The sequence below is a fragment of the Arachis ipaensis genome, chromosome B5 (assembly GCF_059453495.1).
Source record: "Arachis ipaensis isolate K30076 ecotype BB chromosome B5, ASM5945349v1, whole genome shotgun sequence".
Taxonomy (NCBI): Eukaryota; Viridiplantae; Streptophyta; class Magnoliopsida; order Fabales; family Fabaceae; genus Arachis; species Arachis ipaensis.
Window position 1 is genome coordinate 2,980,836 of NC_142440.1, and position 25,529 is coordinate 3,006,364.

Genomic DNA, 25,529 nt, shown 5'->3' on the forward strand with positions numbered 1-25,529 from the left:
ACGAAATTTGTCAAAGAAACAAAATTTTTTAGGGCTTTATACACGACGACTAGAAATTAAAAACATATAGAAAGCATTTCAAGTGTTTTAGTAATTTTAGTCGTTGATCTTAATTATAAAATTTATATATATAGTTAAAATCAATAGCTAAAATTACAAAAAATACTTAAAATAGTGAAACACTTGAAATGTTTCCAATATTATCCTTGTGTTGTAGTTATTGATTTGAGTAAAAAGCTAGACTTAGCTGTTAACTATAATTAGTAGTATATAAGAAAGTGAATGATGGAGAGTATTATTGATCTAAGGAGAACAAGGATGATGGTGTTCACGAGGAGAGTGGCATGTAGCTGATAAATGAGGGTATTGTCACAACTCACCACATGTCATTGTGTTATTGAAGTTGCAATTTCACTATCATTAACATGACTTTGTATAATGTCAATATCCACCAAAACTTTAAGGCAAGGGTTGGCCCCCTTAACTACCCTCTTTTTATAACACAAGATTCATGATCATGTCTTTGCCATATTCTACCTACAATCCCCCTCTAACTTTCTACACAAAAACTAGGATTTAGGGCCTCCACAAAATACAACAACCAATTATATTAAGGGAAAAATTTTAAGTGAATCGAAAATATCAGTGTTCCAGTCAGTTGTTTTAATTGTTGATTTCAATTAATATATATTTTTTATAATTCAGATCAACGGTTAAAACAACTGAAATACCGATATTTTCGGTATACTTAAAATTCTTCCTATATTATATGTATGTATATCAAAAATTAATTATTAAATTATCTATTCATACAAAATATATATTAAAATAAGTTACATAATATTAATATATAATAATTTAACAATAAATTTTTTATATCTGTATATTTTTATTTTAAGTATATAATTTTTATGATATTTATAAATATAAAATATCTTTTATTTTTAAATTAATTTTTAAAATTGAGTTGGTAGATGTTCATTCTACAAAATTTTGATGGGCATATTAAATTAGAAAATACTGTAATTATTAGTCTAAGAACTAAATACTAACTAGAAGCTAGTGAGGGTGATTTTTGACCAAATCTTTTGACGTGGCAAGATGGTGAGGGTGATTTTTTAGGATCATAAAAACTATTTGTATGACGTGTTCTCTCATATAAGAAAGCTTTCACGGGATTCATAGCAAAGTTGTTTTTGATAACCCCTTTTTATATATTTTCGAAAGCAACAAATTTCTTATGATGATTATGATAATATTGACCCAAACCTCTTATTTCTTGGTCCAAATCGTACCCAGCTTCTATTTTGATAATATTTATACGTCAAAGTAATACTATTAATACACTTTGATTATCATTATTCACTCTTATATATCTATTAGAATGTCAATGAAAATGCCAATTTCATGCCTCATAATAACCACCAGAAAAAAAAAGAAGATTTGAACTTGTCAATGTAAATCTTCAAGGTGTTAAATTAGCAAATAATAATAATAATAATAATAATAATAATAAGGTAAGGGTAACATAATTGAATAACTCCCAGTTGTATATTGCCATACACTTTTCTGGCAACCAACCATTCATGCAAATATATAACTGTGAGGGGTGCACACGTGGGACCACCTGGAACTCCATTAATTATTAATTAATACATATTAGCAGGACCATTCTTCAAACCATCCTTAAGCTTCTTCTAGATCTCCAAGCCACAAATAATCTCTCATCTTTTTTTTTTTTTTGCGGTATGTCTTAATTCGATAAGTTAAGTACTATATCGTCGTGAATTTAAGTTTTATTAAAGAGTTTGTCGCTGAGTAATGAATTATTATTGCATGCACAAGATAACAAAATTTAAACTCTTAATACTTATTTAAAGAATAAAGTATTATTTTTATCCTAACATTTGGGGTAAGTCACAAAGTTGTCCCTAACGTTTTAAAATTGACTCAATGTTGTCATGCCGTTAGGAATTCGTTAACAGAATTGACGGTGGGACAAAATTGAGACGATTTTGAAACCTTAGGGACTTAAATAAGACGAAAACGTTGGGGACAAAAATGATACATAGAAATAAATTTTAATTTTATCTTTCAATAATATCAATTTTTTACTATACATAGTATTCAATTATTTGTTAATCACATCTAAGTAAATTACACTTAATTATATTACTTTCATTTTAAATAAATTAATTTTTTTTATAATTTTACTCTTAAAGATTTTTAGTTATCATAAAATATTTGTAGAATGACTAGTATATAAACTTGTAGAAAAAAAATAATATATATACAATAAAATATAAATGATACTTTTGGTCTTTAATGTATCAAAATTCTTTAAAATTATAAACAAATAAATTTATTTAAAATGAAAGTAATGGGATTAAGTGTAATTTATTTAGATGTAACTAAAAAATAATTGAATACTATATACAGTAAAAAATTAATATTATTGAAAGATAAAATTAAATTAAAATTTATTTTTATGTATCGTTTTTGTTCCTAACGTTTCAATCGTCCTATTTAAGTCCCTAACGTTTCAAAATCGTCTAAATTTTGTCCCACCGTCAATTCTGTTAATGGATCCCTAACGGCAGGACAACATTGAGTAAATTTTGAAACGTTAAGGACTTAAATAGGACGATTGAAACGTTAGAGACAACTTTAAAACTTACTCCCAACGTTGGAGACAAAAACAATACTTTACTCCTTATTTAAATGAACGAGTCTAAATTGAATATATCTCAGTTTTTGATCAAATATAATTCTTTGCAAATCTGCTTCATTAACTCAACCTATGAATATTATTCGTTTAAAAATGAGAAGAAGTACTTCTAGTAAAAATTAGGTAAAGTGATAAATATTTAATCATGTAATTAAATTTGTATGTTAAGATTGAATTTTAAGAATGATGAGTGTGGATTATTGTGCATAAATATGAGTCGTCAATGTGGGTAGGGAAGGTTGGGAATTGATCGCCAACTAAGTTATATAATTTTTAAATAATATTATTCGTGGTGTGTATGCTGCATTTATTAAACTAATTGCAATGGCCAATGATTAAAGAATTGTTATAGAAGTTGAAGAACCTTCTCCCCCTTCTCCAATCCATTCATGAGTTGCATAAAATATTCAATATATTACTCTTTTTCATGACAGTTATCCAAAGATCGAATCTAATCCCACATAAGTGTGGTTAGGTGAATGCTAAACAGGTCTTTTCTTTTTTTATATGTTTATATTTTTGAAAAGTAAAGCATTTTATTTTATACTTGATATATAAAAAATATTTATCTATTTAGTGTTTGTGTTTTTAGTTTTTGAAGAATTAGAAATATTTTTAAAGTTAATTTGTGTTTTTTAAATAAATATTTGCATTTATAAATATTTATACTTATATTTATTCTTACTCTTTATCATATTTATGTATATTGAAGTTTTTTTAAATGTGAAAAGTAATTTTAACAAACAATTTTGTAATTTTTGAAAATTCAAAAGTTTATCAACTTCACTTTAAAATTTGTGCTTTTACTTATGGATTGAAAAAAAAAAATACTAACCATCAATTATTAAAGAGTAATAATATTTTATTAAAAGATATTTATTACACTTTCTTTCTTATTTAGTAATCTGATTATTAAAATATTATTTGTATACTAAATTCAGTTACTAAAATTAATTATTAATATAAAATATATGTTAAAATATAAAATATACATTAAAAATAAATTAAATAATACATATATTTTTATATAAATACACGATGATTGATTTTAGTAACTGATTTTGATATATATCTAATATGATTGTTTTGTTATTAATAATTATTGGGAGGATATTATTATTAGCTATTGTATCAAAATTGTAAGAAAAGTATTAATCACTTAATATGCTGAATAATGAAAATTACAAACTAATCCAACCACTCCCAAGAATAAAGAAAAATAATACTACTAGGAGCATTTATTTTTTTTTCTCAATAAACAATTGTTAGGGATCATTTTTAGCTCCATAATAACATTTCTCCAATAACATTAGAATTAATTTTTTTTTTCAATTAATATATGCTTTCTAGGAACACCATATATGAAAATTTTATGCTCATTGATTAAGAGGGGGGAATGAAAATAACAGAGAAATAGTTTAATATCCCTATCAACAATTTATATTTCTCTTGATTCTGATCACTTGCTAGATTGCTACTTGGCACTGATTCCTCCAATAATTATTATGAAAACCTTTGTGGGACATTATTGTAAAACCAAAAAATGATATTAAAAACAAATTATCAAAAGGACATTGAAACTCCAATCAAGATTAATGTCCTTAAATTATTTTGCCTTACCTACAAAGGTCAACTTCTATAGATTTTGGTGTCGGTGACAATTTAAAGCTTTACTAGCATGAAAATTTAGCATAGATGTTGATATACATAGCATTTAGATTTTAGATACATTATACTCATATTATTAGTGAAGTGATATTTTCAGCTGTGATCAATCATTATCTTATAGAATTATCTAAAATGTCATTTCACTAACATTTAAATTATTTATTTATTTATTTTGAAAATTTTGAGATTATTATTATTTCTTCTGTTCTTATAGTAACAAGGCCTTTGCTTTTGATTTTTCATGTAAATTAAGAAAATGATTGAAAGTGTTAGTGTTATATAAATTAAAAGTGTTAGTGTTATGTAAATTAAGTCACATAATTTAATTATCTCAAATAACTATAAGCATGTAATATTAATTTGCTAAATAAACACTTATTTGAGAATAAAAATATATAAATTTAGCTAATATATAGTGTTAAGATTATATTAATAAAGTTTTTTAATTCTTTTATTGAGGTAAATACTAAATCGGTACCTGGAAGACTTTGTTGCTGATAAAATAGTACTTAATTTTTGTTATTGACAAAATAGTTCTTGAAAGATTTTAAAATTTAACAAAATCATCCATCCGTAAAAAGATAATGTCACAGTGAACGAAAAACGCTGATGTAACCGTCGTAAGAGAGCTCCGATAATAGCAGAGAGTTTCGACTTCTTCTTCTTCTTTGCCATGGCGAAAGAGGATGCAGCGACAAGGTGTTGCTATGGCGGAAGGGACGCTTCTTCTTCTTCTTTGACATGGCAAAAGGGGACGCAGCGGCGAGGTGCTACCATGGCGGAGGGGACGCGGAAAGGACGCAATGGCATGTTGAAGAAGAAGAAGCGGCGAATACAAGAACGCGGCGAGGTACTTCCATGGTGGAAGGAGACGCGAAAGGGGATGCAACGGCATGTTGAAAAGGAAGTGGCGAACGCGAAGAATGCGGCGAAGTGTAGCGGCATGCCATGGCGGTCTTTTTCTTCAGCTACCATGGCAAAAGGGCACGCAACGGTGTGTTGAAAAAAGAAGAACAATGTCGCCGGAGCTCTCTTCCGACGGCCACATCAGCGTTTTCCGTTTAGTGTGATATCATTCTTTCAAGGCTGGGTGAATTTGTAATCTTTTAGCGGCTATCTTGTCAATAATAAAAATTAGGTACCATATTATCAACGCCAAAATCTTTCGGGTACCAATTTGGTATTTATTTCTTCTTTTATTTTAATAATTACATAATAAATGCATTAAAAATTTAAATTTGATATGTTTTTAATAAAAATATTTTTAATTAATTACTTTAACATGTGTCTTAAAATACACATATTAACCCAATCCAAATAATATTTAATAATATGCCAATGTGGACTTTATAAACATCTAATAGAATCTGATAATAACATTTATGGGTATATTCATTGAATCTGAAAACATCCATAAGTAATTTCAAATGTGGGCCAATTATATCCATGAATAATTTGAATGTTATTCTCTAATTTGAAGACTACTTTATATTAACTATCACTAATATTACCTTTTCCCAAAATTTTGTGAAACAATTCCTAAGACAATGCAATAAGAACATGTTTAAAAATAGCAATTTGGGGTCCAAATTCTAATTAAGCCACGCCAGAAAATTGAAACATTTCAATATTAAAGTTTGACATTTTGGCCTAAACAACCACATAAGCTGAATGTATTTGTCTGCCCCCACAATGCCTTTGATATGCTTTTTCTTTCAATTTTTTTTATATATATGTGTGTGTAAAATTTATAAAATAATCCAAACTTAAAAAATATTATTTTTCAAAGTCCTTTTTATTTTGAAAAAGCTAAAAAAAATATATATTTTTGGATTAAAATTAGCGTTATATATATTACACTGTGTGTAAAAAAAAAAACAAACAATTAATTGGTTATTGCCACATTAATAACTAACTTTTAAATTTATTATTTAAAAAATAATCTAAACACATGAATCTAATTAGATAACCATGCAAAACTCTTTATACTATTAATCTATCAAAATTAATATATGTAAAATTAAATTTTATAAAATTATATGCACATATTTTGGATGAAGGAAAGGGATAATCCTTCCATGATGAAACAAAAGCTGACCTGGATATTGAATCCTTATTAATATAAATACACTTTTTTCCTTATAAGAGAGAGATATAACATATAGGAAAATTTTCAAGTGTGTCATAGTACCTAGTACCGGTGTTTCAGTGATTTTTAATCGTTGATCTTAATTATAAAAAATATATATAATATATATAATTAAGATCAACGGTTAAAAATCATTGATATACCGGTATGAATGGACATTTGAAAATCTTCCTAACATATAAGTATGAACACTTGTTATTATTAGCTGTAAATCTATGATAGTGAAAGCTTGTTGCATGATCTAGTGGACCCGTTCCAGATACTCAAAGAGGTACTTGACACCTTAGAGAAGCTGAGAAATTTGATGTATTTGGTTTGGTTTGATTTAATTTAATTTAAATACAATAATTGACCTCATTTTATTTATTCTTTTTGTTAATTTATGATTAATGGCATGTGATGTAGCACACTAAGCTTCCAACATAGGCCAATTTTGGATGAAGGGTTGAGTTAGGATATAGGCATGTGTTGGCCAAACTATCTTCTTCCATAGTCACAAGTATATATATTATAACCCTTTCTTTCAATTTGTTTCTTTTATTAAGAATTAGCAACTTAGTTGTAATTTTCCCATTAACATGGCAATGTTTTTGTCTATAGGGAAAACAACCAAAGTTTATGAACATATATATTGACACTAGTGGTCAATGCCTTTTCTATGGCATTAAGTAATTAGTTATGATTATTCAACATTTAATTTAAGTTAATGTTTTCTATAGCTGCCCATGTGGTTAAATGAACCATAACTAGGGACCTATGATATTAACTAATGATGATGATAATGATCTTTTTGTCCTTGAAGTCAACAATAGAAACAGAACCAAAGTGAAAGTAGCAGTAGCATATTCATTAATATGAGTGGCATAAAGGTAAATGTTATTCATTTAACAGCTGAGAGTGAATGTGAAACAACAATTTGAGGACACAAATACATAGATAGACACAGATTCAGACACAGACATAGTACATAATCAACCTCGGTTCTCCCCCAACTACCCTCCCATTTTGCCTATTGTACACTTTTCTTTTTGACAAATTATGCTTTCAAGACAACACTTACACAACAAATACAAATGAGATAAAATTGAAAAATCAAATTATACAAAAATAAAGAAAAAGAAAAAGAAAAAATAATCAGAAAATATACTACAATTTTGTGCAGCCAAGTCAAAGCAAATTTGCAAATGAAATTTGCCAATTCATTCTTGTTGTACCATTCCCTTTGTCTTGCTCATGTTACTGACTGCAAATGACAGATATCTATGTCCCTTTCTTCTTTCTTTTTCGCCCTTCACTTCATATCTTTCTCAAATGGGAAAACAGAAGATATCAGCAGCCATTGTATCATTCCCTCCAGAAGAAATCCAGCCATGTCACAACCAGGGAACCTGATACAAACAGAACAACAGATACAACTATGCAATGGTTAAACTTACAGCTAGGACTATTTCATCAACTACTCCCTTCGTTCCGTTACTACTGTCACTTATCCGGTCGATCGCTACAGGGATAAGCGATAAGTGATAGTAACATAAAACGGAACGAGACGAGTAAATTTTGTGGTAACAAGGTTATCAAACTCGACAGTTCGTCTAAACTCGTAAACTCAGGTTGGGACACAAACTAGTAAACTAGTAAGGATTCCCGAGTTAATTTGAGTTTGATAACTTACTTCGAGTGGTGGAAAACGAATTCAACTTACTCAAGGGATCTGTTGCATGCCAACAATGGTGTGATTAAAAAATCATTTCAGGTTTTCACATAATTAACTCCATCACGCTTTCTTTTGTTAGAATTGGAGAAGAAGCAGATCTGAGCCCAGCTCTTTTTCTGCTTAAGTGGCTGGGTTTTTACATCTTTCTTATCCCTCTTCTCCACTAGCTCAGTCATGTACTCCACAACAGCCTGAGATACAACAAGAGTGATTGTGATTTCTAAAAATAGAAAGGTCTATAGTGAAATACCAAAAGAACTAGACGGATAAGGGAAGTTACCTGTGCCCCCTTTTCAGCTATATGTCTTGGTGGAACTTCAAGAGGATTCTCTTCCACTCGTAGGACGCGTAGTCGTGTGAGCATCCTAAATGAGTCCGGAAGGACTCGTATCTGATTGTTACTGATATCCAGTTCCTCGAGCATTTCAAGGTTCCCAATAGATCTTGGTAAGGATCTCATGTCAGCGAAATTGTTTCCTATGTTCATCTTGACAAGAGAGGTCGCGAAACATAAGCTCTCCGGTACTGACTCGAGCTCATTGAAACTCACATCAAGTTCCTTCAGGTTTATCAGAGACGACATTGTTGTAGGTAGTTGCTTGAGGTTATTGTACCGGACAGACAAAATCTCCAGACTCTGAATCTTTCCTACAGCTTCCGGCAGGGCCTTCAGACGATTGTAATCGGCACGAAGCTCTCTAAGCTTGGTACAGTTACCAATAGAATGTGGAATTTCTTCTATATCATTTGTCTCCACATTCAATATTTTTAGGCTAACAAGTGACCCTATGGTATCGGGAAGCACTGGAAGCATATTCGAACTCAAATCGAGCTCCTCAAGCCGTATCAATCTGCCAAAAGAAGCAGGCAGTGATGTTAACTGGTTTCCCCTCAAATCAAGAAAGACCAAGCTGAGGAGACCTCCAATAGAATCCGGGAGCTCAGTGATCCTATTCGAATGCAGGTCCAATCTGGTCAAGGATGAAAGGCCCCCAATGGTGGCAGGTAGGGCCGTAATCCGGTTCTCGGATAAATCGAGTGTGACCAAACTCGACAACTTCCCTATCGAATCAGGCAACCAATCAACCTGGTCCTTCAATTTGTTCTGCAGCTTGAGATCACGAGTACCTTTCTTTGCAGAGACCTCAATTAAACTAGCAAGTTTTATCAAACTTAACTTATCACTACCATCTTGGCCTGCACAACAAAGATTCATTTCATCAGAACAAAAACCATCACCACCTATTCAAACAATCCAAGTTCCAATATGACTACCTAAACATAATCAAAATCATCATAAGAATAATAACCCAATTCGATTGTAAAGAAATGAGAAGCATATATGGTTTTACCTGTACTTGTCGTGGCTTTCAGAGATGGATCCAATATCTGAGGCTTGGATGGTAAACTTGATTCAATTCCAAATCCATTAGAGTAGAATGTAGACTTTGAATTCTTCACATAACTATCATCTCTTGTTACCAACTCCTTAGCCTTCCCAAGCTCCTTCTCCGCACGGAACAATATAGAAGAACCAGCAGCAGAAGAGCTCGGAAGTGCGTCAAAACCGGCCTTAGAACCCGAAGCAGACGCCGAACTCTGCGCCGCAAAGCTCGCCGAAACAGAAGCAGTTGAAGCGGAGCCATTGGAATAACCATGCTTCCTTGAATCCGAAGTGTTAGAAGCAGAGGGACTGGAAGAAACACACCTTGAAGCTCTCTGAATCAATTCGTCGAACAGAGAGTGGACATTCTCGAGATCAAGTAGCTTCAGTGCTTCCCTCTTCTGCTCCTTGCTATGATAATAAACCAAGCTTCTCTGCATCTCTTGCAGCACCATGAAAAGCTCTTCAGGCACTTCGGGACCCTTACTCTGCCTGGAAATGGATTCAATTCTCGCTTGGTCCTCTTTGTCAACGTTCAGAATCAGAACCTTCGCAGCTTCAACCTCGTCAATGGCGGGTCTAGAAGGTAAGGATCTGTGAATCCTCATTATTTCTTCCACCACCGTGTCCACCGACGACCAAGTTTCCATTTTTATTAGCTTCGAAATCACGTTATTCCCAGCAATTCACAGAAACTAAAAACAAAACAGAACTTTAATTATGGTTGGGTCCAAAGCTCAAAACTTTACCCCCATCACGAAACACCCAGCTGCAAAAACGACGCCGCTTCGCAGTTGAAATTGGAAATGGAAAGGAAAAGCGAAGAATCAGAAGAATTTCAATTCCGTTTTTTCGTTGATTGTTCGAAGCTAATTTTGGAGTGAGTTTTTTCTCTTTTTCTTTTTTTTTGAATTGAAGAAGAGAAGAATTTGAGAGGAGAGTGAGAGAGAATGGAACAAGATCTGCGGGTTTCTCTGCTACTAATATTTACTCCTTTCTTCTTCTTCTTCTTCTCCTTTCTTCTTCTTGTCTTATGCGGCAGTTTTTTTATTGTGTTTCCAGATATGCCCCTGTTATGTTAGTTAAATAACGAGAGAGGACAGAGGGGTTATGCGCCCGCGGTATTATTAACGGTTTTTAAATGCCGTTGGTTATGTATTAAGAAGAATTAGGAGCTGTAATGTTCCCTCCAACTCCAAGATTCAGATTGATTCTCATTCATTCATGTTGCAATAAGTGCTTTGCTTTCCATTTTGTTACTGGATAAGAAAGACTTGGATAGTGGAATGAAATCCAATCATGGTGACTTGGCAAAGCATCGGATACATCAAAGTTGCTTATTTTGGTCACTTGAGTTGAGTGTCAGTGTTTTCTTCGGTTTTTGCACTTCTTAATAAATAACCATCATTAACCTTTTCTCTAATCACCGTTAGAATTATTATTATTATTATTAGTATTATAACTTTGCTAAAAATTAATATAATAAAAAAAGTTAAGATTAAAAGGAGATTGGAAGATGGGGAGTGGGGAGTCTGGGGACAGGTGCAGGAGCTGAGAAGGGTTACACGTTCAAAGGGTGTATCCAGCTGGCAGCTACGTTTTTTTGTAGTTGTTTATAGTATCTCCCAATTAGTCAAGCCTAATTACTCGCGAATTGAAATTTTATTTAAGAGTTTGTTATTGACAATAAATTATAGATCAACTCAAATTACTGCTACTCACACTATTTTCACACCCCACAACAACACACACGATCATTTTCTCTACTAAATTTCTATAGTGCTTAGTCAATATTACACTGATTTAGTTTTTTTGGTGATTAAATAGAAAAGATAAAAAATGAGAGACAAAATCAAATTAATTGGCTAGGGTCATATTTAAATTTATTAGATGTTGAAGCTTATTCCATGGTTGGCTCCAATTCGAGTGAATGTTCGCGATAAAAGCAGCTGCTTTAGCTATACAATCTGCAACACTATTTACAGTCCTCTGAATTAAAAGATTAGAGATTCTCCAATTCTAATTCATAACATCCTGTATATGCTTTGCCAAATCCCATTTCAAAATATTCTTACCAAGCATTTTTTGGTTTACCAAAAAAAGAGCTTCTAAACAGTCTGTTTCACAAATAATCTTACGAAATCCACTCTCCCAAACAAGAAGTAAACCTCTCCAAATTGCATACAGTTCAGCAAAAAGAACACTGCACACTTCGACTTTTCCAGTGTAACCTTTCAACCAACCTCCATCAGGATTGCGAATGATACAACCAAAACCAGCATAGTCAGAAGGAGCAAACCAACTAGCATCACAATTCAATTTAACAGAATGAATTGGAGGTGGAACCCAATGCAAATAAAGTGAAGGAGGAGACTGAGATTGATGCATAGCAAAAATAGTGTGAAACTCCCTTACTGAACTACGAATCAAACTCACCACTTTACTAGCACTCTATGAATCATCTATATTAAATAAGTCATGATTCCTGCTTCTCTAAATCCACCAGATGGTCGAAAAGAAAAAAAAAAACATCTCCACTCCTTGCACCTCTGTAGAGTCAATCATGTAAATTCGAGTTATCTGAATACAGGCCTAAAAGGTTCCAGACCTCCTTGATACTAGGACACTCCCGAAGACAATGAAGAATGGATTCAGAACCATTCTAACACCGATGACAGGTGCTAGATAAAGTTAAACCACGACCCAAACAAAACTCTGCCGTAAGAATAGCATTATGAAGACCGAGCCAAATCAAGAACTTGTAAATCTAAATTACATTATTATCGTCTCTAAATCTAAATTTTAGATATCATAATAGTCTTTCTTTTTATTTATTATAACTCAACAAATAAAATGATAAATTAAGACTCTTTTATCATGTTAGATAATGATAAAATGACATCCTTTAATTTTAGTGTTCAACCAAAACAAAAACTCCAATCAAAATGTGAGTAGAATGTTTATATTTCTATATTATCAAAACGACGTGGTTTTATTGTCTAGTATAATAAGAAATTGGCAATTCATCACTTTATTTATAATTAAAAGACCACTATAATGCTCTGAATTCATTCGTAGATATATAATTTATGAGAAATATCAAAAAATTATTAGAATTTATTAATTTTGATTATTAATTAATATCTAAAAATATAAATTAAAATATATTATTAAATTAAAATAATTAAGTTAATAATTAAAAATAATAATAAAAGATAATTAATTTTGATTTCTAATATTTTTCATAATATATTTCTTTATTCTTGTTAATTATTATTATGAATTTATGAGTAAGTGAGCGAGAAAAGGGTCATGATCAGGGTGATAGGAGTCATAGCTTGATGGATATTTTAAATTTTAAATTTTTATTTTAGAAAATAAAATATAATCTCTTATTCTTGAATAATTTATTTTTTATATTTTTTTTAGTTCTATCTATAAAATAAATAATAAAAAATTATATTTTATTCTCTAAAATAAAATTTAAAATTCAAAATTTAGACCATCTAAATCCTAATTTGATGCCCTAAATTGAAATAAAAATAAAACATAAGCAGCAGGCTTTTAATTAAATTGTTGATGTAATTAAATGAATGATTAATAGTAGAGAGTCACGTGCTATGCCAATAGATGTCCCCTCACATAGAGGCGAAGCCCATCTTCATCTTACTCGCTTGCCCCCCTTATGCCTTGCTTCTCCATTATATCTTATTAACTTCATTTAATTTATTACTATATCTATCTCAATTCTCACCAACTTAACCACCACTATTCTCTCATCCACACCTTCCTCCTAAAACTTTTATTTTTTAAAAGTTGTATTATTTATATTTAATAAATTAAATTAAAAATAATTTTTAATATACACAAATAATAAGTAATTTAGTAAAATAATTTTAAAATTTAAAAATGTTATAATAAATATTAATAATTATATTAGACTATTTAATTTTAATACGTATAAATTAATTTTTAAAAAAATTTAAGTATTTTTAAAAATATTTTTAATTTTTAAAAACTATAAGTATAAGTATATAAATTTTTTAGTTTACTGAATATAAATATTTTTTCAAAAAATTTTACCAAATTAAATTTCATAATTACATAAGTATCCGAAATATAACATACGGTAAATAAATACGACTTTTACAAAAATATTTTCGTTCTAATTTAAGTCGAGTTATATCTCAATAAGCTATGTTTGTTATAACATCAAAATCATCTTTCTATAAAACGAACAAAAGATCACAAAGTGAGTGGTAGAAAAACTCTAAATCTTTCCCACTATTTAACTGATTTATATAATTATATCTCTCTATTAACTTGAGTATTAAAATATTTTTTGCAGATACACACTCTACGCTCAAGATCAAAGAAGCTTCCAGATATTATAAAATATTCTTAATTGATTTTATAAGATGTGATTTATATTATATGAAGTTTTCTTTTACATACATTTTTTAGAGCCATTTAAGCTCTGTAGGGTAATAAAATCATATTTTACGAAACCAATTAAAAGAATGTGGAAATTCAGATGCAGTCGACTTCACGTGAAGTTGATAATTAAGAGCTGTTAGATGAAAATTTAGTTAAATTAGTCAAATTATCTAACAACTTTCAGTTATCAACTTCACGTGAAGTCAACTATACTTGAGTTTTCACCTTGAAAGAAATCAATTTCTCCTAAAACTACAACACGTTCATATATACATGCCCCTACATTAAATATTCCCTATTATTATTATTATTATTATTATTTTTGAAATATCCTTTTATTCGATAAGTCAAAGATTAATCGATTATAAATTTGAATTTTATTTAAAAATTTATCGTTGTCTAATTAATTATTGTATACAATGTATAAAATTTAAATTCCGACACTTATTTAAATAAAAGAATGAACCGATTAATCAACTAATTTAAATTAATTAATTGTTTAATTATATTGTTATTACAATTTGAAAGTTTGTATTTGTATTTATAACAACCCTGCTGCCATATATGAGTGGTGCCATAAATGTCATTGCTCATTTATGGGAATGAAAATTTATTAGTTCTTCATTGAAGGAATAATATAATAGCATGAATGATGTTAAATTTAATGTATATAAGGCAATGTGAGAGAAAGTCGGGTACACCTTTCACCCTTATGTTATCTTGTTAGGCCTTGCCCCCCTTATCATTCATTATTCATGCAATCATATCATCATGCATATAACTCAACATATTTCAATTACGAAATTGTCTACTATATATATGGGTATGTATAATACAATACATTTTCCAATTTCACTCAATACATATGAAAAATTATTGAGATGCGGGATCCAATACACTATTGACCTCACAAAACACCTTCAATTCTTATCCGTTCGTTTAGAGAAATGAATCAATAATGTGTATATATGCATATAATATATGTGTGTGTAAAATTATATACTTCTCAGAAAACAAAACATTTAGATGTATAGTTCAGTTTTTATTTGATTAATCAACTGTGAAACAGTGATAGTATATATTTCTCAAATTTTAGTTGAATTAAAGTTGTGATATTACATACCCTTTGAATAGAATTTAGATTTGTGACGAATTAATTTTTGGCCTGTTAAATAAAAAATATCATAGATAAATTAAAAAAAAAACTTGTGACAATGCATGGAATGTAATTTTCAAATTATTTAGAAATTTGGTGTGTTTGGTTTCTGATTTTTCATAAAATTATGTTATAATATTTTTTGTTTTTAGAATTTTATAATAAAATTAAAATTCTATTTTTATTTTTATTTTATATTTCACTTCTTCTCTTACAAAATTGTAAATACTGAAAAAAAAAAAAAAAAAACATGCCCTAAGGTGGCATCAGTTCATCGGAGTTAGAAGGTATCTTTTGAGTATGAGGTTTAACCATTTTTTTTTATTGATGAATTTATCATATAGATGAAGCTATTTTATTATTGTGTGTCGTGTTAGTGAATGAGTTTTCTTTTATTTTTTTCAGATATATATTTAAAACCTAAATCATGATATATTGATTTCTCATCATGCACACGAGTGGGTGTTGGGCAAAATACAAGCAAATTAATTTAACATCCATGCATAATCATAGTAGGAATTTTCAGTTTTTGATCAAAAGAACCAAATATATTCTTTTTTTTTCTGTAACAAAAGATGATTTGTTCAGAATACTAAGAACAGCAAAATTATTGGGAGTGAACATTGAGAAAATATGGTTTGAACTCTGCTATCAAAAAACACACGTAAAACAAATAAAGGAATAAAAGTTATCGTGAAACCATTTATTTTAAATATTTGATGTATAATTGTTATTTATTTTTAGATTTTCGTTTCTTGATTTTGAATATACTTTTAGTATAAATTTATCCATTTTTACTTTTTCAAATAATACTATTGTTACGGTGGGTAACCAGAGATTGGGGGGCCGGATGACGTTGGTAGGCCCAAACGTGTGAGGGAGGAGACTATCGCGTTTGCCCGAAACTCGGTGTTCCTCCGTCCGACTTGCACGTGTGAAAGAATGGGGGGTGGTACCTGCAAAGACACTCCGATGCCTAAGTTAGCAAGGGTATAAGCAAGTTTGGAATGTATTGGACTTAGTGATACCTGAGGGAAGTCAGGGTATTTATAGTGGTGAACCAATAACCACCGCTGAAGTAGTGCCACCTTTTTAGGCGGATAACCGTTCCCATATCTTAGGGAGGTTAAGATATGGCTCTATGAAGTGGTTAGAGAGTTTCTAGGGGCAGTTACTCATTCGAATGAGTGTTATCTGCCAGCTAACCCTCGTATCCGACTTCTTTGGAGCAGGTCGTGTTTAGTACCGACTTCTGGGACGAAGGCTGGTACTGGAGGAGGGCCAACCCTTTGGGTTGGGCTTCTTTGCTTAGATCTTGGGCCCTATTTATTGGGCCAGGGTATGAACAGTGCCCCTACTCGAGCCCAATTTCTTTTTAAGAGTTAGGTTCGAGTATTCAACTCGGGGTTTTGGCCGATTTGCAGGAGGACCGACGTGATGGTTTAGGAACCGACGTGATCTTTCTTGACCTTTCGGTTCTGACAGTTACGTCTAATCAAGCGTCGTGTCCGTTAGGGGTGTGCGTAGAGATTTAATGGCCTTGGTAACGGTGCATCTTCATTAATGACTGCCCCCATTTTACCATTATGCCCCTAACGTCTTTATAAATACTTTCCCTCTCTTTCGTTGTTTCGTTTCTACAATCTTTCAAATTTCCCTTGCATTTGTTCGTGCTGTATTGTTGCGTTTCGAAGGTTCTTACTTCCTCCTGTCTTGATTTCAGACTCAAAGGTTAGTTTTTTCCCTTCTGTGACATGTTTTCTATTTGCGTGCCTTTATCTTGTAGGTAGATTTGGTTTGTAGGCTTTAGTTTCGTGCCCCTTCCCTTAGAGACCGTGTGTTGATTTTTCTTTTCTTTTGTAGGTTTCTTGTCACCCCCTTTTTTAAGAAAAGAAAATGGCTTCCGTAGATGCTCTCTCCCAGTGGGTAGACGTTACGGTTCTAGGGGAGGAGCCCTCCGTTAACACTGAATTTATCACCCACCTTCGTACTCACTATAGAATTTGTACTTCTGAAGAAGATGAGCCCAAGTACGAGTTGGTAGTCCCGGGTCCAGAAGACCGGGTTTGTTTCGGGAGGGCTGACGAGACGGCCCCTCATTTCTTTTTTATGTATGAGAGTATGGTCACTCGTTTGGGCGTTTTCCTCCCTTTTTCAGAGTTTGAAATGTCTGTATTGCGTCATTGCCGAGTGGCTCCCACCCAGCTTCACCCCAACTCTTGGGGTTTTCTGAAAATTTATCAATTTATCAGCCAGGCTCTAGAGTTTCCGACTTCTCTAAGGATTTTCTTTTACCTTTTCCATATGACCAAACCCTTCAGTGGGCTAAATAATAAGCAACAGTGGGTGTCCTTTCGAGCCATTCAAGGTCGGAGGCTTTTTACCCTTTTTGACGAGTCCTTTCACGACTTCAAGAACTACTTTTTCAAAGTGCAAGCTGTAGAGGGTCACCACCCCTTTTTCTGGATGAGCATTCCTCTCCCCGATTTCCTTTATATTGGCTGGAGGCCTCCCCCTGCGAGAAATATGGTCTAGATGACCTAAATGAGGTCGAGGTAGCCATTGTGGGGTTCCTCCGAGAAGTGTGGGGGAGGGCCCCATACTTGGATACTAAAAAATTTCTCCAGGGGTCGCCGGCCTTTGTCCAGCCACAATTAGGTAGCTTTTTGCACTTCTTGCTTATTTCCGACTTGCGATTTCTTTTACCGACTTTGTCTGATTTTAGCTATCATTTTGTTTTTGCAGAGATGGCAAAGAAAAATGCTCAAGAGTCTTACCAGAGGGTTCAGGAAGCCAAGGCAAAGTCTCGAGCCAGGTCTGGAGGTGTTAGAATGGTTGTCTCTCCCCCTCCTCCTCCTCGGAACGTCGGGACTTCCTCTCAACCTATTGTAATTTCTTCCTCTGCTTCTTCTCTGCCGCCCCCTCCCGTCCGACCTACTCCTGAACCAGAGCCAAAGAAGCGCAAGACCTTAGAGTCTGGCGCTACTGGTGAGGCGGACGCTCTTGCGTTCGTCCGAAAGAACATCTATCCTCATGCTCGTATGAGTATGGATGATGTCTCTGTTCGGCACTACCTCACTACTGTGGTTGAGGAGAGTCTCAAGACGGCGGGGGTTTGTGGCAAACTCTTGGATATATTTGAGAAGACTCCCATCAGCTCTTTAGGGACGACCTCGAGGGTCGAGGAGCTGGAGGGTAGGCTTCGTATATATCAGGAGCATGAGAAGGAGTTGGAGGGGAAAGTCGCCAAACTGACGGAGGAGAGGGACAGCCTTAGAGAGAAGGGGAAGAAGTTGCAAGCCCAGTGCAACATGGAGATGGATTTGAGGAAAGCAGCGCAAGCCAGCTACAACAGTTTGTTTGCTGATCTTGTGTCTGTAAAGAATGACTTGCTGAACGCTCGGAAGGCCTATACCGAGTTGGAGGACTCTATTGCGGATGGTGCTGACGAGGCTTGGAGGATTTTCAAGGAACAGGTCGGAGTTATTGCTCCTGACTTGGACCTTTCTCCTTTGGACCCTGATAAGATTGTAGTTGATGGTGCCATCGTGGATCCTCCTGTCCCCGTGGTGGAGTCTGAGTCTGATTTAAAGACTCGGGGTCAGAGGATCATAGAGTCCCCTCCTCATTCCAAGGATGCTCCGAGTTCCTCTACCGCTCCTCCGACTTCCTCTTCGACTCCTGCTTCTGGTGTTCCCCCTGACTCTGCTGGTGGTGATCCTCTTGAGAAGTGATTTTGGCTATTGGGGCCCGGCCTGTGGGCCCCTCTTTTTTAAACTCTTTATTTATTTTGGTAGTGTTTGAACAATTTTTTGGCCTTTTAGGGCCGTAAACAAAACACTTTATGATACCCCTTTTTATAAGGGTTATTGTAAGTTAAAAAATAAGTACCCTTTTTTGGATAAGGGTTTTGAGTTACCTTATGTGCGCATGCTTTTTCTGTTCGTGGTTCTTTTGACTCCTTGATCTTTTCTAGGGAAAAAAAAAACCTTTTCTTTGGGGCTTGCCTGCTTTTCTGAATTTCCTTAAGGTAGCCTTGCTATTCTTTCGTAGTTTTTCCTTATCTCTTTTTGTTATTCCTAGTGCTCAATTTTGTTTTATTGAGTTTTTCGTGACTTAGGCTACTTTTGCGATTCATTTTAGCTTTACTCGGCTTCGTTTTCCGACCTATGAGTCGGATTGCTTCCGAGTTTATCATGATCGACTTTTATAGCCTCTTTACGCCGACTTGTACCTCGTCGTTTTATCCTGACGACCATCTAGGTCGGTTCATGGGATTTTCACGTTTTGTCGAGCTTAAATCGGCGCGTTTCGTAGAAGGAAAAATAAAAAGGGAATTTAAAAGAGATATTAAAAATGAAAAAGATCTTTATTAATTGAGGAGGTACCTTATTGCTACTAAGGGCTTTTGATAATTTATTTCCCTTAGCCCCTACTATGATGCCTCGTTAAAAACCCTTCTCCAGAAAAAACCCTTTGATTCTGGGAAAAAATCATGAAGCTGGGAAAAGAGTACATCAGGGAGTAGAGTTCGCTTCTTAGCTGTAGTACCTTTTCATATTACAAGCATGCCATGACCTTGGTAACTCGGTGCCGCCTAAGTCGGTCACCTTATAATAGCCCTTTCCTAAGACCTCCTCGATCTTGTATGGTCCTTTCCAATTAGCAGCGAGCTTTCCCTCCCCAGATTTGTTGACTCCAATGTCGTTTCTGATTAAGACTAAGTCGTCAGAGGTGAAATTCCTTCGAATGACTTTTTTGTTGTATCTTGTAGTCATCCTTTGTTTTAGCGCTGCTTCTCTTATTTGAGCTTCTTCTCGGACTTCAGGGAGCAGGTCGAGCTCTTCTTTGTGCCCCTGTATATTCCTGATCTCGTCGTGGAAAATCACTCTTGGGCTTCGCTCATTGATCTCTATTGGGATCATTGCTTCTACGCCATAGACTAGTCGGAAGGGCGTTTCTCCGGTGGCGGATTGGAGTGTTGTTCTGTAAGCCCATAGTACTTGTTGGAGCTCTTCAGCCCAAGCTCCTTTCGCATCTTGTAATCTTTTCTTCAGTCCTGCCAGTATGACTTTGTTGGCTGCTTCGGCTTGCCCGTTGGCTTGTGGGTGTTCCACCGAGGTGAACTGGTGTTTTATTTTCATACTGGCTACCAGGCTTCTAAAGGTGGAGTCAGTGAACTGGGTCCCATTATCTGTAGTGATGGAGTAAGGTATCCCATACCTTGTGATGATATTTTTGTAGAGGAACCTTCGACTTCTTTGTGCAGTGATGGTGGCCAGTGGTTCTGCTTCTATCCACTTTGTGAAGTAATCTATTCCCACTATTAGGTATTTAACTTGTCCTGGCGCCTGGGGAAAAGGACCTAACAGATCCATTCCCCATTTTGCAAAGGGCCATGGAGAAGTGATACTAATGAGCTCTTCTGGGGGAGCCACGTGGAAATTTGCATGCATTTGACATGGCTGACACTTTTTCACAAATTCTGTGGCATCTTTCTGCAAGGTTGACCAGTAGAATCCTGCTCGTATCACTTTCCTGGCCAATGACCTGGCTCCGAGATGATTCCCGCAGATTCCACTGTGTACCTCCTCCAACACCTCGGTGGTTTTTGAGGTCGGCACACACTTTAGCAATGGTGTTGATATCCCCCTTCTATAGAGAACATTTTTCACCAAGGTATAGTGTTGTGCTTCCCTTCGGATTTTTTGGGCTTCTTTTTCCTCCTTAGGGAGGATGTCAAATTTTAGGTATTCGACTAAGGGGTTCATCCATCCGAGGTTCAATCCGACCACTTCAAGGACTTCTAGTGTGTCTTCCATTTTTACCACTGAAGGTTCCTGGAGAGTTTCTTGAATCAGGCTTTTGTTATTTCCTCCTGGCTTGGTGCTTGCTAGCTTGGATAGGGCGTCTGCTCTGCTGTTTAGATCCCGAGTTATGTGCTTCACCTCGGTTTCTGCAAAGCGCCCCAAGAGTTCCGAGGCTTTCTCCAAGTACCTTTTCATAGTTGGGTCTTTTGCCTGGTACTCCCCACTTATTTGAGAGGTCACCACTTGGGAGTCGCTGTATACCATCACTTTCGTAGCACCGACTTCTTCAGCCAGCTTCAATCCTGCGATCAAGGCTTCGTATTCTGCCTGATTATTTGAAGCTGGGAATTCGAACTTGAGGGAAACTTCTATCTGGGTTCCCCTTTCATCTACCAATATTATGCCTGCGCCGCTTCCTGTTTTATTGGAGGATCCATCCACATAGAGTTCCCAAGTAGTCGGTTTGTCCTCTTGATCCCCTGCATATTCGGCAACGAAGTCGGCGAGGCACTGGGCTTTAATCGCCGTCCGAGTTTCATACTTTAAGTCGAACTCGGAGAGCTCTATTGCCCATTGTACCATTCTTCCTGCAATATCCGTTTTTTGGAGGATTTGCTTCATGGGTTGATTCGTGCGGACTCTTATTGTGTGAGCCTGAAAGTAAGGCCGTAGCCTTCGAGAGGCTATTACTAAGGAGTAGGCGAACTTTTCTAATTTGTGGTACCTTAGCTCAGGGCCCTGTAGAACTTTACTGATGAAGTAGATTGGGTGTTGCCTGACCTCCTCTTCTCTTATCAAGGCTGCTGAGACAGCCCTGTCTGCCACGGAGAGGTATAGGATGAGGTCTTTTCCGGCTATAGGTCGGGTCAAGATAGGAGGGTGGCTCAAAAACTTTTTGAACTCCTGGAACGCCTCCTCGCATTCGGGAGTCCACTCAAACTGATGCCCCTTTCTCAGTAGGGAGAACAGCGGAAGGGATCTTAGTGCTGATCCTGCCAAAAATCTGGAGAGAGCTGCTAGTCGGCCATTCAGCTGTTGGACCTCTCTCAAACAAGTCGGACTTTTCATCTCTAGGATAGCTCTACATTTGTCGGGATTGGCTTCAATCCCTCTTTGTGTTAGCATGAATCCTAGAAATTTTCCTGCCTCCACTGCGAAGGCGCACTTTGCAGGATTTAGTCTCATCCCGTGCAACCTTATGGTGTCGAAGACTTGTGAGAGGTCCGGCAAGAGGTCGACTTCCTTCTTGGTCTTTACCAACATATCGTCGACGTATACTTCCATTAAGTTTCCTAAGTGAGGGGAAAACACCTTGTTCATCAGCCTCTGATATGTGGCCCCTGCATTTTTCAATCCAAATGGCATGACCACGTAGCAAAAGTTAGCTCTGGGCGTGATGAATGATGTTTTTTCCTGGTCTGGTTCGTACATCGGGATTTGGTTATATCCCGAGTAGGCGTCCATAAACGACAAGTATTGATAACCCGAGCTAGAGTTTACTAGGGCATCAATGCTTGGTAGTGGATAAGGGTCCTTGGGACATGCCTTATTTAAGTCGGTGTAGTCGACGCACATTCTCCATTTGCCATTTTGTTTTTTGACTAGCACTACATTGGCTAGCCATGTTGGGTATTTGACTTCTTTGATGAAGCCGGCTTCTAGGAGCGCCTGCACTTGTTCTTCTACTACTAGGGCTCGTTCTGGGCCGAGCTTGCGTCTTCTCTGTTGCACAGGTCGGGACCCTGAGTAGACCGAGAGCTTGTGAGACATGAGCTTGGGGTCTATCCCAGGCATGTCGGAGGCCTTCCAGGCGAAGAGATCGGAGTTATCTTTTAGGAGCTTAGTCAACCCTTGTCTTAAGGTTTCCCTTAGGTTGGCTCCTATGTGAGTATTTTTTCCTTCCTCTTCGCCGACCTGAATCTCCTCGGTTTTTCCCCCGGGCTGGGGTCGCAGCTCTTCTTTAATCCTTGCTCCGCCGAGCTCTATTGTGTGAACCTCTTTGCCTTTTCCTCTCAGGTTTAGGCTTTCGTTGTAGCATTTTCTTGCTAGCTTCTGATCTCCCTTCACCGTTGCTATCCCTGCTGGGGTCGGGAATTTCATGCAAAGGTGGGGTGTCGATACCACCGCTCCGAGTCGATTAAGGGTAGCTCTGCCGATTAGAGCATTATAGGCCGACCCCACGTCGATGACTATGAAGTCTATACTCAGAGTCTTTGATTTCTCCCCCTTTCCAAAAGTGGTGTGGAGGGGCAAAAATCCTAGTGGCTTTATTGGCGTGTCACCTAGTCCGTACAAGGTGTCGGGGTAGGCTCTCAACTCTTTCTCATCTAAACCTAGCTTGTCGAAGGCGGGCTTGAATAGGATGTCCGCCGAGCTTCCTTGGTCTACTAGTGTTCTGTGTAGATGGGCATTTGCCAGGATCATGGTGATTACCACTGGGTCGTCGTGCCCAGGGATTATTCCTCGCCCATCTTCCTTTGTGAATGAAATGGTTGGGAGGTCGGAGGACCCCTCTTCAATCTGGTACACTCTCTTGAGGTGTCTCTTACGAGAGGATTTCGTGAGTCCCCCTCCTGCAAACCCTCCTGAGATCATATGGATATGTCTTTTCGGAGTTTGCGGTGGTGGGTCTCTTTTGTCCATATCATCTCGCTTTCTTTTTCCATGACTGTCCGACCTTTCTATGAGATATCTGTCAAGCCGACCTTCTCTGGCCAGCTTTTCTATCACATTTTTAAGGTCGTAACAGTCGTTTGTAGAGTGCCCATATATCTTATGGTACTCACAGTAATCCCCGCGACTTCCCCCTTTTTTATTCTTAATAGGTCTGGGGGGAGGCAGCCTTTCGGTGTTACAAATTTCTCTGTATACATCCACTACAGGGACTTTCAATGGAGTATAAGAGTGATATTTTCTTGGCCTATCAAGGCCGGGCTCTTCCTTCTTCTTCGCTTCCCTCTCCCTCTCTTTCGTTGAGGGAGGGTGCCCGAGTCGCGAACTTGGGTCTCTTAGCCTAGCGTTTTCTTCCATATTGATGTATTTTTCGGCTCTTTCCTGTACATCATTTAAAGAGGCGGGGTGTCTTTTTGATATGGACTGTGAGAAGGGACCTTCTCTGAGACCATTGACTAGCCCCATGATGACTGCTTCGGTGGGCAGGTCTTGAATCTCCAAACATGCTTTGTTGAACCTTTCCATATAGGCCCGTAAGGACTCTACGACCTCCTGTTTTATTCCCAGGAGACTTGGTGCGTGCTTTACTTTATCCTTCTGGATGGAGAACCTCATCAAGAACTTTCTTGAGAGGTCTTCAAAACTGGTAATTGACCTCGGAGGGAGGCTGTCGAACCACTTCATCGCTGCTTTTGACAAGGTTGTCGGAAAAGCTTTGCATCGCGTAGCGTCAGAAGCGTCGGTCAGATACATCCGACTTTTAAAGTTGCTCAGATGATGCTTTGGATCGGTGGTTCCATCGTAGAGGTCCATATCGGGGCTTCTAAAGTTTCTCGGAACTTTTGCCCTCATTATGTCCTCGCTAAACGGATCTTTCTCTCCTAAGGGAGAATCTTCTCTATCGCCGTGGGAATTCCGACTTTTGAGGGAGGATTCTAATTTTAAGAGTTTTCTTTCTAACTCTTTTCGTCGCTCCATCTCCTCTTTTAGGTTCTTTTCAGCTTCCTTTTGTCGTTCCCGCTCCTGTTCTAGCTGCTCGAGGCGGCTATGGATTAATCCCATGAGCTCACTAGTGTGGGAGGGTCCTTCTTTTTCTGATTCGCGCCCCTCCGAGGAGTTCACCTTCGGATTTTTGATTCCGGAGGTGCCTTCCCTATGTTGATCATTAGCTTCCTGGTGGAGGTTCTGATCTGCTTCATTGTTTCCGGTGTTCAAATTCTCTTGATCAGAATCTGTCTCCACATGACCTTCTTCAGGGGATCTTTCCGCCATCACTGGTTGATCTCTCGGGTCCCCGGCAACGGCGCCAATGTTACGGTGGGTAACCAGAGATTGGGGGGCCGGATGACGTTGGTAGGCCCAAACGTGTGAGGGAGGAGACTATCGCGTTTGCCCGAAACTCGGTGTTCCTCCGTCCGACTTGCACGTGTGAAAGAATGGGGGGTGGTACCTGCAAAGACACTCCGATGCCTAAGTTAGCAAGGGTATAAGCAAGTTTGGAATGTATTGGACTTAGTGATACCTGAGGGAAGTCAGGGTATTTATAGTGGTGAACCAATAACCACCGCTGAAGTAGTGCCACCTTTTTAGGCGGATAACCGTTCCCATATCTTAGGGAGGTTAAGATATGGCTCTATGAAGTGGTTAGAGAGTTTCTAGGGGCAGTTACTCATTCGAATGAGTGTTATCTGCCAGCTAACCCTCGTATCCGACTTCTTTGGAGCAGGTCGTGTTTAGTACCGACTTCTGGGACGAAGGCTGGTACTGGAGGAGGGCCAACCCTTTGGGTTGGGCTTCTTTGCTTAGATCT

The 25,529-nt window shown here is 36.2% G+C and overlaps 2 protein-coding genes across 3 annotated transcripts; one reads left to right on the forward strand and one right to left on the reverse strand.

The window, feature by feature from the left end:
* Positions 1-7,400: 7,400 nt before the first annotated feature.
* On the reverse strand, positions 7,401-11,010 carry PIRL4 (plant intracellular ras group-related LRR 4). Of its 2 annotated transcripts, none has more exons than XM_016345850.3 (4): positions 9,612-11,010; positions 8,540-9,456; positions 8,248-8,450; positions 7,401-7,960 (listed from the first exon to the last, which is right to left on the reverse strand). In XM_016345850.3, exons 1-3 carry the CDS (start codon positions 10,291-10,293, stop codon positions 8,295-8,297), a joined length of 1,755 nt encoding a protein of 584 aa, XP_016201336.1. In that variant the 5' UTR covers positions 10,294-11,010; the 3' UTR covers positions 7,401-7,960; positions 8,248-8,294. The 2 variants fall into 2 exon arrangements, with proteins under 2 accessions (XP_016201336.1, XP_016201335.1); XM_016345849.3 differs by having other exon boundaries at positions 7,401-7,933; positions 9,612-10,852.
* A 6,973-nt stretch (positions 11,011-17,983) lies between these two features.
* LOC148563214 (uncharacterized) lies at positions 17,984-18,970 on the forward strand. Its single transcript, XM_088486170.1, has one exon. It carries the CDS (start codon positions 17,984-17,986, stop codon positions 18,968-18,970), a length of 987 nt encoding a protein of 328 aa, XP_088342296.1.
* Positions 18,971-25,529: the final 6,559 nt, after the last annotated feature.